This window comes from Helianthus annuus, chromosome 9 (assembly GCF_002127325.2).
Source record: "Helianthus annuus cultivar XRQ/B chromosome 9, HanXRQr2.0-SUNRISE, whole genome shotgun sequence".
Lineage (NCBI taxonomy): Eukaryota > Viridiplantae > Streptophyta > Magnoliopsida > Asterales > Asteraceae > Helianthus > Helianthus annuus.
In genome coordinates this window covers 45,813,962-45,829,195 of record NC_035441.2, presented here as the reverse complement: position 1 = coordinate 45,829,195, position 15,234 = coordinate 45,813,962, and the positions used below count along the sequence as shown (strand labels likewise).

The 15,234-nt window shown below is 35.7% G+C and overlaps 2 protein-coding genes and 1 long non-coding RNA gene across 3 annotated transcripts; 2 read left to right on the top strand and 1 right to left on the bottom strand.

The window, feature by feature from the left end:
* The first annotated feature begins 922 nt into the window (after positions 1-922).
* Positions 923-1,614, top strand: LOC110874261. Its single transcript, XR_002555782.2, has 2 exons — positions 923-1,015; positions 1,451-1,614. It is a non-coding gene; the product is annotated as an uncharacterized LOC110874261 (long non-coding RNA).
* Positions 1,615-4,915: 3,301 nt separating this feature from the next.
* On the bottom strand, positions 4,916-5,565 carry LOC110875605. The gene is made up of 2 exons (XM_022123802.1): positions 5,358-5,565; positions 4,916-5,268 (listed from the first exon to the last, which is right to left on the bottom strand). The coding sequence occupies exons 1-2, from the start codon at positions 5,563-5,565 to the stop codon at positions 4,916-4,918; spliced, it is 561 nt and encodes a 186-aa protein (XP_021979494.1).
* Positions 5,566-6,696: 1,131 nt separating this feature from the next.
* LOC110877508 (NADPH--cytochrome P450 reductase) lies at positions 6,697-14,365 on the top strand. Its single transcript, XM_022125659.2, has 17 exons — positions 6,697-7,455; positions 7,800-7,859; positions 7,974-8,050; positions 8,255-8,312; positions 8,402-8,485; positions 8,616-8,652; positions 9,038-9,107; positions 9,217-9,402; positions 9,483-9,575; positions 9,656-9,881; positions 10,678-10,761; positions 10,856-11,007; positions 11,779-11,875; positions 11,966-12,193; positions 12,813-12,935; positions 13,026-13,139; positions 13,898-14,365. The coding sequence occupies exons 1-17, from the start codon at positions 7,102-7,104 to the stop codon at positions 13,976-13,978; spliced, it is 2,124 nt and encodes a 707-aa protein (XP_021981351.1). The 5' UTR covers positions 6,697-7,101; the 3' UTR covers positions 13,979-14,365.
* The last annotated feature ends 869 nt before the right edge of the window (positions 14,366-15,234 follow it).

Below are 15,234 nucleotides of genomic sequence, written 5' to 3'. Positions count from 1 at the left end.
TGGTCCCACAAACTACCTTCGACTATCTAGATCAATACTTATCTTAATACCTTCATTCATTTCATAACATACATAATTTCCCCTCATTCATAAACAAGAAAGTTCTTAAGTATACTAAAAAGTGAGTCGAAAGTCACTTACCTTGAGCGTCCAAAATCAAGCATAGGTTCCATGCTTACTTTTGACCCGTTAGCCTCCGTGCTTGAGTCCGTAGACATGTTATCCATCCTTGCGATCCCCTTGTGAAGGTGATCAATAATCCGTGCTCGGTTACGAGTTTAAGCTTCATTTAACCTTTCAATTTGGTGATTTCTTGATTAGGGTTCTTGAGCTCTCATGGAGCTTCCTGGCTCCTTCCAGAACACACGTACGTGTGTGTGTGTGTGTGTGTGTGTGTGTGTGTGTATTTCATATATAACTTCAACTTTCATTTTGCCCCACTTTAGCCCCCTCAAGTTTGCCACTAAATTATATTTGGCACAACTTTCATCCTTTAATTGTTTCTACTTTCGTCACTTAATACTTTTACCCACACACTTAACTAGGTTAAATAGCCTAGTTATTTATTTCATGCTAAGTCATGTAGGAACATACGGCAAATATAATCATTCGGATTTTGGGGTGTTACAGCCAATCATATTTCACCCTTTTCCACCTCCTTTCTCCACCAATCATCTTTTCAATCCTCTTCCATCTTTTTTAACCAATCATATTTCACCATTTTCCACCTTCTCTACCTATATATACCAACCTCCTTCTACCATTTTCTTCATACCATTCTTCTCTCCATCTCTCTAATTCTCTCAATCTCTTTAAATCAAGAATTCTAAGAATTCTAAAAGGACACTAAGTGTTCCAACCATTCTTCTCTCAACCTCTCTACTTCTCTCAAATCTTCAAAGAAAGGAAGAGAACTCTAAGAGTTCTAAAATAAAACACTAAGGGTTTTAAAGGAAGCTTTGAAGCTCCAACCTCCAACTCTTCACGGAATCACCAAAGGAAACTTTGCAAAACTGTGAGTATACTTGAACCCCTTTTCGTTTACCACCTTTTGGGGTGTAACATGTTAATCTATAAAACTTATACTTAAACTGTATTCTTAAATGCACAAACATTCCTTATACATGCATGCCTGCTTGATTACTTGATGCTTTAAACTTGGGGTTATACGTTTTGTGTTAGACTTATCATTAACTTCGTACGAGCCTATCCTTGACATATATAGAGCTATAGTATTAACGCACCGCCTGTAAACTTTGGGTTATGTTAAGAGCTTATTGCGTTTCATCATTGGTTTGATTAGTTAAACACATGCCGATTTTATTGTTTATCTTGTTTCAATAGCTTGCCATGTGGAATTGTTTACAACTTATTTTTATGCTATATATGAAAACCTATATACTCGCCAATATATCTTTGTATTGAACTATGCTTTTAAAACATGTTGCAGGTTTTGAGACGATGTTGATGATGCATGGAACATAGTAGGATGCTTATATACACATTTAAAATTTTGTATTCTTATTGTATTGTCATTCTTGTATTTCAAGTTGTTGTATTTGATTCCAACCTTTGTAATTGACTTTTAGAAATGAAATGAAATCCATTATTTAATTATTGTCACTAATAGTGTTATGAAGTCTCTTGCAATCTCGTTTTCATCTCCCTCCGATGTTTCCGCCATCGGTTGGGGTGTGACACGGTCAATGTGGAAAGTCAAATAATCGTACCACTTGCCACGCGAGGGACCAGATGGCGCCCTCCGCGACGCGCGGGGTAGCCCAGTTTCGTGAAATGTGTTTTTTTGCCCTTTTAGAATAATCTATCGGTTTTACTAATCGTTTTATGTAAATATATGATAGGTAAATTATCAATGAAGAATCGGAGGGAAGATCAGTCCATGACAAGAACCGAACGCTTACTAATTCCGTCTTTTATTATGTCTCTTGTGAGATAGTGAAATGTTTATTCGAAATATGAGATTTAACTTTTACTCTACATTTTGTAAAGTCCTCTTGTTTAATACATGGGATCTGGTTAATTATATGTGTTTTAACAAAATTTTAAGTATTACAACTATGGGTCTTACACCGATAAAGATGCCTTACATGAATGTATGTAATTGGTTCATTACTTCATTCTACTCAGTCTTGGCTATAAATTGATTTGCACACATCAGCCATAAAGCAATAGCCAAACTAAATTTCGGTTATGTGGATACGTTATGAGAACCGAATCTTTAGGAACCGTTACATTACCAAATCGACCATATAGTAGATGGGCCGATTCTAGTTCTGGTTCTTGAAATACACCACTATGGGTTCTCGGTTTCGGGTTGGTTTGGTTTGGTCTAGTTCCAGCGCGTCCAACTTGTTTGCTCACTCCTAGTTTTATCACCTTAAAATGTCAATATGACATTAAAACATCGGTTGTTATTGATCCGCAGATTATTAACTTTTCTAATTATTTATTAAGTTCAAGGTCATAATAAAGAAAATAACTGAAAAATAAAAGGTAATTGCCTTGATCAATAATGCCACGCCCCTGTTTTTTGATAACCGGGCGTGCGGTCATTAGTTAGTACCCTTTTTTTCATAACGCATAAGTTGAGTAAAATATACTTTTATTTGACAAAGATTTAAACACCCCTGTTCGTACAAAACGTTTTATTACAAAAAAGTAATCAAAATCTGTCTACTGACAGTTTACCGATTTAACCATAAGGTTTATTTATGCCTAGCGACTCATTATCCTTTAAGCATCTAACCTTGTTAATCAATTATTCATGATTACTTGAAACATTTTGAAAATAGTGTCACCGAAAGTTGGCGAATAATGTTAACATACACAAACAACTTTAAGCACGAATAATACTAGAGTCGTTTAATCACAATTCTAACAGTAAATCTGCACATTTAGTAGGCTATTTCACCTAAGCGTACAACCATGGTATACACTTGCATCATTGCTTAGGTAGGTCTACTTACATCTTTTCATACAACAAAGACCATTCTTTCTCCATTATGGCCATTTCATATGTAACACATGTATTAGTTGATCAAGCAATACGTATACTAGTAGATTACCTTACACATTAAATGTATTTAATACATCCTCATGTTATTTTCAAAGTTATAAATCATTTTCAAGTTTTGAAAGCGTTAAAGATATTGACCTGATTAAGTTAGGCTTTGTGAAAGCTTAAACCTTGGTGATCGTTGCAAAACACTTCTATAATATACTAGCCTCGGGAATCCCACACGAACGTTACACGTAGCTTAACTGTGGACAAATGTTGAGAAACTATGTATGGGGGCCTGACAATCGAGAGAAAATCGGGTCGGAAACGTAACGTTAACGGAATCCTTAAGCGTCTATTTATAGGTTGTCTTCGACGCCCGTGACGGACTGTTCGACGTCGGTGATGGTCTATCATCGTTGGCTTTGTATAAGGGCGTCCGATGTGGTCGGAAAAGTTGAGCGGCAAAGGGTGTTTGCCGCGCGGGAACACCGCCGCCGACCCCTTTGCCGCGCGGTAAACTTTGATGAATCGGTGAGGGGTTGCCGAAGCGGTGAAGGGAGGAAGGAGAGTGAGGGGGTGTGTGTGGTGGAGTCCGTGCCATCTCAACCAATCACACTTTTTTCCTTTTTTTTAAAAAAAGTTTACCACTTCACCAAGTGTCTAACCATTGCGAACACTTTTCAGCATAGTTTAAACACTTTTCACTGATTGACATGGCACACTCTGATTGGTTGATTTTTAAGTTTACAACTCTCAAGTGATTAACCACTCCTTATACCCTAAGGTTTATCCGGGGTTGGTGGCGGATTGTTATGGATTGGAGTTTGTGACGGATTGTTACGGTCCGTTAACAAACACAAGTTATTAATGAAAAATAAATTTAAATGGGTTGAAAACTGTATTATTTGTTGTATATGGGGGAAACTGAAGCTACTTTTCACATCGACCTACATGGTGGAAATTTAGTTCAGTACGATACTGACACTCAGTACAATAATCAAAAGACAAAACCAAAAAACTGAAGTCATGATATGCTCAAAAGAATACTTACACATATTTTACTTGGATCAAAAACCATAAAAACGAATATCGATACCGTTTTCGATAATACATCGATGTTGGTATATGTTTGGTTCGTCATGGTACCTGTATAGCACCGACAATCGTTGTAGGTTACGTTACAAAAAATACTATAATTTTAATATAACTATGTATTCGACGAAATTACTATCGAAATATGAAGAGAAAAAACCATACATCATATTCATTTTTTTTCTTGTCAACGAATATAAATTATTAAAAAAATAATCTGAAACTATATTTGTATATTATTTAAGTATAACAGGTCTATTAAAATGTAAAACTTCATGTTATATAATAAAAGTGTTCATAAACAGTCGATACTTAAACCAAATCACCCTTGCTAAAGAATAATGGTTTTTGAAGATAATGAGAAAAAAACAAGTAACATATAAATTAGTATATATAAAGTAAAGACTATGAATAAACTCTTTTTGTATTAAACATAAGTTTATGGATTATATTAGTTACTTTTCATTTCTAACAAGTTTAACTAATCTAACTAATAACATAACAAAACACATTTTTCATACTATATGTGATCAAGTAAACATGGCAAACACACTATAAATGGTAAACACATGTGATAGTAGATATGTATGCAAGTCATAAACATATATTTTTTTTTTGTTGAAAATTAAACTTCATTAAAACAACCTCTGACCCAAACGGGCAAAAGGCCAAACACACAACAAAACCTCCGACTCAAACGGGCAAGGGGCAAAGAAATTACAACATATACATAGGGTATTTACACCATTCCGCCCATCTAATATAGTTACATTTTGATCTATTTTTAAACCAAGCGAAACTTCACGATTTTAACTCCCCTATGATATCTTGCGGACTACATCTTTTCTGTTTAAAAACCACTTCATTCCTTTCTTTCCATATGCACCAAGACGTTATCAAAGCCAACCCATAAATGATCTTCTCCTCCTTCTTACTGCGCTTAATGAATATGGGGATATCAAGAATATCTTTAAACTCAAAAAGGTAGAGAGGCGGGATTTTGCACCAGTCACTGAAAGCCGGCCACACCCTCAAAGCCACCGAGCAGGCAGTGAACAAATGCTCAGCCGATTCACAGAAAGGGCACATAGATGAAGATATGATCACATTCCTTCTTCTTAAATTTATTCTAGTAGGAAGCCTATCCAAAATGCCTCTCCAATTCATAATATTACATTTAATTGGAACCCATTTACACCAGACAAAATTTGGAAGGTGACAAAATTTGGAAGGTGACAGATACCTCTATCCTTAATCAAAGCTGATTTGACTGCCTTCACCGAGAAACCATTCTGACTATCACCATTCCATAACCAGGCATCCTTACTATTGGACAGATTCACCATACTAAGCACCTCACAACATTCCTTCCATTCCTTAAGCTCCTCTTCAGACACAGGCTGACTAGACCACTGCCAGTTGAATGTTCCATTTCCTCTAACTGTTTCCATTCTCTCTGCAACCCTGCACGACTTAAACAACTCCAAGCGAAATAAATGTGGCCACCTTTCCAGGAAGGGGCGATCACCTACCCACGTATCGATCCAAAACCGCAAAACAGACCCGTTCCCGACTTTACCCTTAATCAGATGATTTATACCTTTCCCATTAATTTTCATTTTGGAAATCAGTTTTACTATGTTTTTCCAACATCCTGATATGTTCTCATTGATAGGGAGGAAGCTCCTTTGGTTAAACTTACAGTGACACGCTTCCACCAATTTACACCACAAATTATGATTTTCCGCCCTATATCTCCACCCCCATTTGAAAGGAGGGCTTCATTGACTTCTTTTAACCTGTTAATACCCAACCCGCCTTTGGTCTTGGGCCAAGTGACCCAATCCCAAGCCACCCAGTTCATTTTAGAAATGTTACCAGCACCAGCCCATAAGAACTTCCTCATCTTGGCCTCGAGGGTCTTTAAAACACCCACCGGGGCTTTATATAAAGATAAATAATAAATAGGCAAGCTTTCCAAAACAGAATATATAGTCATAAACATATATATAGTTAGATCACCCAATTTTCACGAAAAAAGGTTATGATAAGTAACGAATCGATATCTAAACCGTTATGAATCACTAAAAATAAAGAAAAAGATCAAAATGCATCAATGTGGGAAATATGTAAATTCTGCAATACTACATGTCAGGTTCTAACGCGAGCAGTCTAGAATTACATAAATAACTATAGCATGTTATCAGAACACGTATAATCTTTTTATTGATATTGTCCGATAATCATGTTATTACTCTAAAATATTGTCGCTTATATTTACCTGTCATTGTATTGTTTTATTTTTGTAAAATATATATAGAGAGAGAATGTGTTTTACAATTTAAAAGATCTTTTACTAATAATATTAGTTAAAGAGACGCATTTTTTTTAAAAAACCAGTATAAAACACTCTTTACGTAATCGTTAATGATTTACAAGAAAGAGTAAAACCGGTTTAAGGAGTTATCGTATTATTGGTTTTGAAATAAACATAGCCCATTTACGTTTAGTATCAACTTGATTTGGCTACATATCAACCATGGTTAAAGAGGGTAGGTGTGGCTAACCATTGTAGTTGGGTAGGTGACATTCTACATAAAACCCCCCTCAAGTCAAGCCCTTTTTCCCAACCACCCCTACCAATTCGAGATTCTAGAGAGAGAAAGCTTAACAAAACTAAACCTTTTGTTCTGATTTTCTCTCTCTAAACGTCTATTCTCGATTCGAATCCACCGTAATCTCGCCGGCAAACCGTCAATTTGTCGTCATCTTACAGAAAACCTAGAGAGATAAAGCTCAACAACACTCATTTTCTCTCTCTAAACGCCGATTCTCGATTCGATTTGTTGTGATTTCACTGAGAATCTAGAGAGAGAAAGCTTAACACTAATTTTCTCTCTAAAAGCCGATTTTCGATTCGAATTTACCGGATTCTCGCCGGCGAACACTCGTTTCGTCGTGAAACTGTTGAATTCGTACCGGAAACAATGCAATCAAGCTCCGAGAAGATCTCGCCGCTCGATCTGATGAGTGCGCTTTTGAACGGAAAGGTTTGGGACACATCGAACGCATCGGAATCAGGAGAATCGACGAGTCCACCGGCGTTAGCGATGATTTTGGAGAATCGTGAGCTGATGATGATACTTACGACGTCGTGTGCGGTGTTGATTGGATGCGTCGTCGTTTTGGTGTGGCGGAGATCGGCGACGAAGAAGTCGGTGTTGGAGCCGCCGGTGGTTGTGGTGCCAAAGAGAGTGGTGGAGGAGGAGGTTGATGACGGTAAGAAGAAGGTTACCGTGTTTTTTGGAACTCAAACTGGTACGGCTGAAGGCTTCGCTAAGGTGAATAGTTTCTGCTTAATTAGCTAAATTTCGGTATCAATATTATGTGTACCATATAGGTACTGATAGAGCATATGAACAGTGGTTTTAAATTTCGCTAAATTTCGATACCTGTGCTATGAGCAACGGTACCTTCCCATAGAACATATACCTGTACTATACCTGTACCCACGAACGTATGAACATAACGGTATTCGGTTTTGGTTTTTGCTAAATTTCGATATCGGTAACATGTGGTTTGATACCATTACTGATCTCATCAGTACTTTATGATATATTTTAATTTAATTTTCAATCATATTACGTGTTTAGTGTTGTTGATATGGATTTATTGTTGTTTGAAGGCACTTGTTGAGGAAGCTAAAGCTAGATATGAAAAGGCGGTATTTAAAGTGATTGATTTGGTGAGTAACCAATTCTTTGATACTTAATACGGAAGTGTAGATTCTCAAAAGTGTTTTGAACTTTACTAGTCAATTGAATCTAGAATAGTAATTGATTTAGTTTCTAAAATGTAGGATGATTATGCTGCTGATGATGAAGAGTATGAGGAGAAACTTAAGAAGGAATCATTGGCTTTTTTCTTTTTGGCTACGTAAGTTTGCTCATTTAGTTGCTATCTTTATTTTTATATTAAATGGGAAATTTCCTTTTTTTTGAATTTTTTAAGTTATATCTTTTTTTATAAAATAATGATTTTAGTCATCTGTTGCAATCAACATGTGGTGGACTGGTAGATGGCTAATAAATTTTCATAAATACATACTAAAATTAAGTTGGTATGATGATTGGTTTGTAGATATGGAGATGGTGAGCCAACCGATAATGCGGCCAGATTCTATAAGTGGTTTACTGAGGTAAATATTGTGCAATTTGTAGATACGTGTTGTGGTATCCAATGGGGATTTGCTTGTTGATTTGAAAGTTTGTTGATCTACTTGTGTAGGGCGAAGAGAAAGGAGAATGGCTTACGAAGCTTCAATACGGAGTGTTTGGCCTTGGCAACCGACAGTATGAACATTTTAATAAGGTAACAGTTAATATCAGGTTGTCTATGTTGATAGTTAAGAATGGTAGCATTATAGAAGATGTTGGGTCACATGTTACATTCATCATTTATGCTAAATTTAAGTTTTCCTTGATGTCTTTTCTATATGTAGATTGCAAAGGTGGTTGACGATGGTCTTACTGAGCAGGGTATGTCCATATAAAGTTGTAATATTCAGCTTATACATCTCAAAACACTTTATGTGCCACAAGTCAAAGTGGTCAACTTCATGTCAGTAAACTGTCATAACTGTCTGTTTTATAAATCTACTCATTGTATTAGTACTTGTATGCACTTACTCATTATTAAGTCTCATTTCATCAAACATTCAGCTCTTATGACACTGTCATCATCTTCACATTTGCCAATTTGCTTTATGTTTGTATTCAAGATGACATATCAGTTGTTAATGACAAATGATTAATTACTTAAATCGGTATAATGCATATAGAAATAGACTGTTTTCCACTATATTGCTTTGTGAATACTTATCCAGTTATCCCTTAACCTAATTATATTCTTTACAATTTACAGGTGCGAAGCGGCTTGTTCCTGTCGGCCTTGGAGATGATGATCAATGCATTGAAGATGACTTCACTGCATGGTATTAACTATTAACTATTAAGAAACATACACATTTGTTAATGATCAAGTGAAAGTCATCTAGTGGTCAGCAACTGATAATTTTTTTCCAATATCATTTACTTGTTTAGGAAAGAGCTAGTGTGGCCTGAATTAGATCAATTGCTTCGTGACGAGGATGACACAACTGTTGCCACTCCCTACACAGCTGCGGTTTCCGAATACCGTGTTGTGTTTCATGACAAACCAGACATGTTTGCCGAAGATCAAAGTATGACAAATGGTCATGCTGTTCATGACGCTCAACATCCATGCAGGTATCATACTATTTCCGGTTTCCATTTTTTCAATTACATATATATTGTCGACAACCTGACGTATTTTTTTCTTCTCAAAGATCAAATGTGGCTGTCAAGAAGGAACTTCATACCCCTGAATCTGACCGGTCTTGTACTCATCTGGAATTTGACATCTCTAATACTGGATTAACGTAAGTTACTCTTTATTTTGAATAAATTGATGAAAGCGTACCCAGATCACACCAACGAAAATTATTATTTTTAATTTCAGATATGAAACCGGGGATCACGTGGGAGTCTACTGTGAGAACCTAAGTGAAGTTGTGGATGAGGCTGAAAGATTAGTAGGTTTACCACCAGACACTTACTTCTCAGTCCACACGGATAACGAGGACGGGACACCACTTTCCGGAGCCTCTCTGCCACCTCCTTTCCCTCCATGTACTTTAAGAAAAGCATTGGCTTGCTATGCAGATGTTTTGAGTTCTCCCAAAAAGGTATATCTTCATTTTTCGACTTGTTTGCTTATAAATGGGTCAATTCGGGCTGTGTTCTATCTTAAACAGGTCATTTCTATTAACTTTATTTTGATCGCATACACCTTTTAAATAGTTTTTATTCAAAATTTATAGAGTAAAATGCCAGTCCCTAAGGTTTGGCCAGTTCTGCGACTTTCGTCCAAAGGTTTGTTTTTTTCGCATCTAGATCCAAAAGGTTTGAAATCTAGCCATTTTCATCCGGCTCATTAACTCCATCCTTTTTTCTTGGTTAAGTCGGGGGTATTTTCGTCTTTTTTGTTAACTTAAAGGGCAATTCGGTCTTTCGAATACTTGTACATTATGTTAAATGCTTGTACATAAAGTGAGAAAGACCGAATCACCCTTTAAGTTAACAAAAAAGACGGAAATACCCCTGATTTAACGGAGAAAAATGGATGGAGTTAACAGGCCGGATGAAAATGGCAAGATTTCAAACCTTTTGGATCCAGATGCGGAAAAACAAACCTTTGGACGAAAGTCGCAAAACTAGCCAAACCTCAGGGACGAAAATGACATTTTACTCAAATTTATACAATCACAATAGTATTGTATTTTGTAAACCTGGTTAACATGTACAACTTTGAAAAAAAAGCACAATAAAGTGTAGTTTTGACCCGTTTCAGTCTGAACCCCTTACTCAACCTGCACGTGTTGCCTACTTTAATTTGAAGATTTGGCATGCTAACCTTATATTATTAAAATTGCCCTTAAAAATTTGAACTTGACAAGTGCTTTTGATGCCTATGAATTTCAGTCAGCGTTGCTTGCACTAGCTGCCCATGCTACCGACCCCAGTGAAGCTGATAGACTAAAATTTCTTGCATCTCCTGCTGGAAAGGTTGGACTTCGTCTCATTATTCACAACCTTAGAATTTCTCAATGGATAACATGGAGACTGATATAAATCATTTTATTACGTTAATGTTCTGCAGGATGAATATTCTCAATGGATAGTTGCAAGCCATAGAAGCCTTCTTGAGGTCATGGAAGCCTTCCCGTCAGCTAAACCTCCGCTCGGTGTTTTCTTCGCGTCTGTCGCCCCGCGCTTACAGCCCCGATACTACTCTATTTCTTCCTCCCCAAAGTAAGTCTTACCAATTACCAAGCCTTCATCTATATCTATATCTATACTATACTATACTATATTATAATACATTTCACAAGGACTTCTGAAGTTTTAAGTAATACAAGTATGATTGCTTATACAACACTTAATGCATATGTTAAACAAAATTTAGGGGTAAATCTGTTTTTTAAAAAATATTTACACATTTGTCCCCTTAACCCTACTCAAATTTTGGTTATTTAAACAATAATTACACTTTTACACCCTTATTTTAAACTACCTTCCTCCACAAGTTTTAAATGACTATAACTTTTTCATATATTAATACTTTTTTTTAAAAGTACACCATAAAAGCGGGAATTTTATTCTCTTGATTTTGAGTATTGTATTGCTATAGTTTTTTTAACTTAACAAAATTCAAATGTTACGTAATAGTGTCTATAGGCGAGCAATAACCGAACTGTTATCTGAAACTGAACTGGAAACGAACGAAACCAAAAACCAGATTAACCAAAAACTGACTTACCGAAAATTGAATTAACTTGATGGTTATCTGCTTTTTTTGTACCCTTGGTTAACCAAACTATTTAACCGAAAACCAATTGGTTAATAAAATAGGTTAATCGATAACTTCAGTTTCAGTTGAAGCTTAATGACCGAACCTAACCAAATCGTGCACACCCCTAGCAGTGTTTGTGATACCCGCCGCATCGCACGGGCACCCTTCTAGTTTACATAAATAAATAAAATTTCAACGTCTTGAAATTAATATAGTTTTCAAAATTACAGGATGGCACCAAACAGGATCCACGTTACTTGTGCATTAGTTTACGAGAAAACACCAGCAGGCCGTGTCCACAAAGGTGTTTGTTCAACCTGGATGAAGGTATTAATCAGTTCATTTCTCAACTGTTGCCTATGGAGTTCTAATTTTGACTTATTTTTTTAAAGTTATAACTTTACGGTTTATTTGCAGAACGCTGTGCCTATGACAGAGAATCAGGATTGCAGTTGGGCCCCTGTTTACGTTAGAACATCCAACTTCAGACTGCCTTCTGATCCTACGGTCCCGGTTATCATGATTGGCCCGGGAACGGGATTGGCTCCTTTTAGAGGTTTCCTTCAGGAAAGGTTAGCATTGAAGGAAGCTGGAACTGAGCTCGGATCATCCGTTCTATTCTTCGGATGCAGAAACCGCAAAGTGGTATGTTAAAAATCACTCTTTTGACAATCCATTGACGAAACCCTAACCCGTTGACGAAACCCATAACCCAAACAATACCTTAATAAGTTACTATATATGGTCAGCTATGATTTAAAAGATTATATCATTTACAATTTTATTATTTAAATAACAGACTGTTGACTTTTTACCCGGTCAACCATTTGGCTTGTTCTACACTATCTTAATAAACTACTATCTGGTCAGCTATGATTTTAAAATTCTATCATTTCAATAATATTTTTATTCCTTAAGTAAAAATGCTTAACCGACTGTTGACCTTTTACCGGTCAACCATTTGACTTGATCTACGCTATCTTAATAAACTAGTATCTGGTCAGCTATGATTTGAAAATTTTTATCATTTCAATAATATTTTAATTCCTTAAATAAATGATTAACCGACCCGGTCAATCGTTTGACTTGTTCAGTTCTCTTTTTAACTCTTTTTTTAGTTCACTTATATCACCTGATTTAATTTTTAGTTTTTATTCTTATTTTATTTGTTTGACATGTTTTGTCTTTTAGCTAAGTTTATATTTTACTTGTTTGACTCGTTAGAGATAAATCCTAACGCCCACAATCGTTTATGTCACTTCAGGATTTTATATACGAAAACGAATTTAACAATTTTGTGGAGTCCGGTGCTCTTTCTGAGCTTATTGTTGCTTTCTCCCGCGAAGGCCCAACTAAGGAATACGTGCAACACAAGATGAGCGAGAAGGTGGGGATAACAACCTTTACAGCATATATATTTTTATTTTATTATTTATATGAATATTTCATCATTATTAATTTGAATTTATGTCTGCAGGCTTCAGATATCTGGAACTTGCTTTCTGAGGGAGCTTATTTATATGTATGTGGTGACGCCAAAGGCATGGCTAAAGACGTACATCGAACCCTTCACACCATCGTGCAAGAACAGGCATGTTTAACTTTTCAACTTAGTTAATTATTAGTTTTATTTATTTTATATTTTGCATTTGCATTAAATTTATATTTATTTACATGATATAAGGAGTAGGTATATTATGTGGTTGGAGTTGGTTGAGATGGTGAGACCATATAATTATATGGTGTTAAATAGTTTGGGGTCCATTATACCTGTCTTTGCTAGTTGCTACTTTAATTGGAAATCTAACTGAAAAGTACATCAGTTGTGGCCCATGAAAACCGACACCCTTCTTTTGAGACATTGTAGACCACTAAGTAAAAATGACCTTTTTGTTGAGTTTGGCGTTGTTCAAAATGTTACGATTGTTGAGGGCGGTTTGGGCATTTGACCGTATGTGGAGTCCCGAGTACTAAAAGCAGTTGTTTTTACTTATTAACGGATTGAGTCGGGTGTATTTTCATCTTTCATGTGAAATAATTTTATTAGCAAAAACTAGATTGTTCTTGATATAATACAAGGTTGTAAACTTGTAATCGTATTTTACGCATTAGTCATGTATAAAAAAATTAGGAAAAAATACTGTCCAACATGTTTCTGCCAAGAGTCAAGATGACTTGTTTTACATGTACAAAAATATCCATCTTAACCGGAACCCATTTGGGCCTATTTTCCAACCTGCCCTACTTGCCTGTTTTGCCATATTTCGATCAACATCTTGATACGATGGAGAACACCAAAAAATTATCTGCGAGCTCTAACCAACTAAACAGTACTTTTTTGGATTTCAGGGATCTCTAGACTCCTCAAAGGCGGAACTCTACGTGAAGGACCTTCAAATGTCGGGAAGATACCTCCGTGATGTTTGGTAACGAAAAAACCGAAAAGTTGAAAAAAGCTTCTGTTAGCAAACTTATTCGGAAGCATAGGAGGAAAGCGGTCGATGTTTCCGATAAGAACAGAGCGATAAGAATAGAGCGGGAAGTGTATTCGCATTCGTTGTTAATTATAGCGTGATGTGTTCAAAAATTCTTTTTATATTCTTCTGTGTTTTACACACACGTGGTTTGGAACTTTGAATGTGTAATTTATAAGGAGATAGTAATAGCTTTATACATATACATATTTGGAAGCAGCAACTGTAGAAACCCACTTGTTATGTATGAACAAAAGCGGATGTATTTATTTATAGACGTCCTTTTCGAACTCGAGAGGTGTCTCTAAATAACCTAAATAGAGATCATGTTTATCTTCGTGAAGACTTGAGACTTTAACAGCTTGTTTGCAACTGTCGGGTTGACCACAAAATCTATGTTATCATTATCACACAAACAAATGATCATATTGGATATAATGTTCAATTGTCGATTAGAATTCAACGTTACCGTCAAGGTATGACCCAAAGAGTTACACTTTGGGCAACGAACATAACATTTAACGGTGTTTTAATCGTTAATCACCGGATCACGAAATAATTAGCGTAATGAAAGAAACGGGTAATTATTTGGAATAATTACGGAGAGCCGATTTAATATCATAATTAATTTGTTAATTATAATAAATCGTATATATATATATATATATATATATATATATATATATATATATATATATATATATATATATATATATATATATAGGGGATTGCTAAAATGAAAACCACCTCTAGTTGTAAGAACCATGGGAACCACTTTCTGGCCCTTAGATCAACTAGATGGATTGATGTGATTAAAAGTAGTAAATATTAATATTAAAAGTTTTTTGTCTTATTATGTCTTTAATATTATAATCCAAAAGGGTATTTAAGTAAAATCACTCTATTTTGTCTTTTTATATATATTAATTTTTTTTTTGATTGGTAAACTTCATTAAAAACCAAAACGAACCACCTCAAACCGAGGGGCCCCCCAAAAAGAAAAACAACCAAAGTTACATAATTACAAATTTACACCAATTTTGCCACGACAAATTTTTTAACCTCGACCTACTTTTAAACCACAAAAAACCGGAAGCCTTTAACTCACTAATAATGACATCCGCTCTAACCTCCTTATTCTCGAACCTCGCTTTGTTCCTAGCTTTCCATATAAGCCAAACAGCAATCCTGACGATACCCTTAAAAGCTTCC

Excerpts from the sequence above, each read along its gene's own strand:
- LOC110875605 (XM_022123802.1), bottom strand. The coding sequence starts at position 5,565 with ATGGAAACAGTTAGAGGAAATGGAACATTCAACTGGCAGTGGTCTAGT. Across the intron at positions 5,269-5,357 it reads AGCTTTGATTAAGGATAGAG|GCATTTTGGATAGGCTTCCT; the intron begins GTATCTGTCACC and ends TGAATTGGAGAG.
- LOC110877508 (XM_022125659.2), top strand. The coding sequence starts at position 7,102 with ATGCAATCAAGCTCCGAGAAGATCTCGCCGCTCGATCTGATGAGTGCG. Across the intron at positions 9,882-10,677 it reads TTTTGAGTTCTCCCAAAAAG|TCAGCGTTGCTTGCACTAGC; the intron begins GTATATCTTCAT and ends TATGAATTTCAG. Across the intron at positions 13,140-13,897 it reads ACACCATCGTGCAAGAACAG|GGATCTCTAGACTCCTCAAA; the intron begins GCATGTTTAACT and ends TTTGGATTTCAG.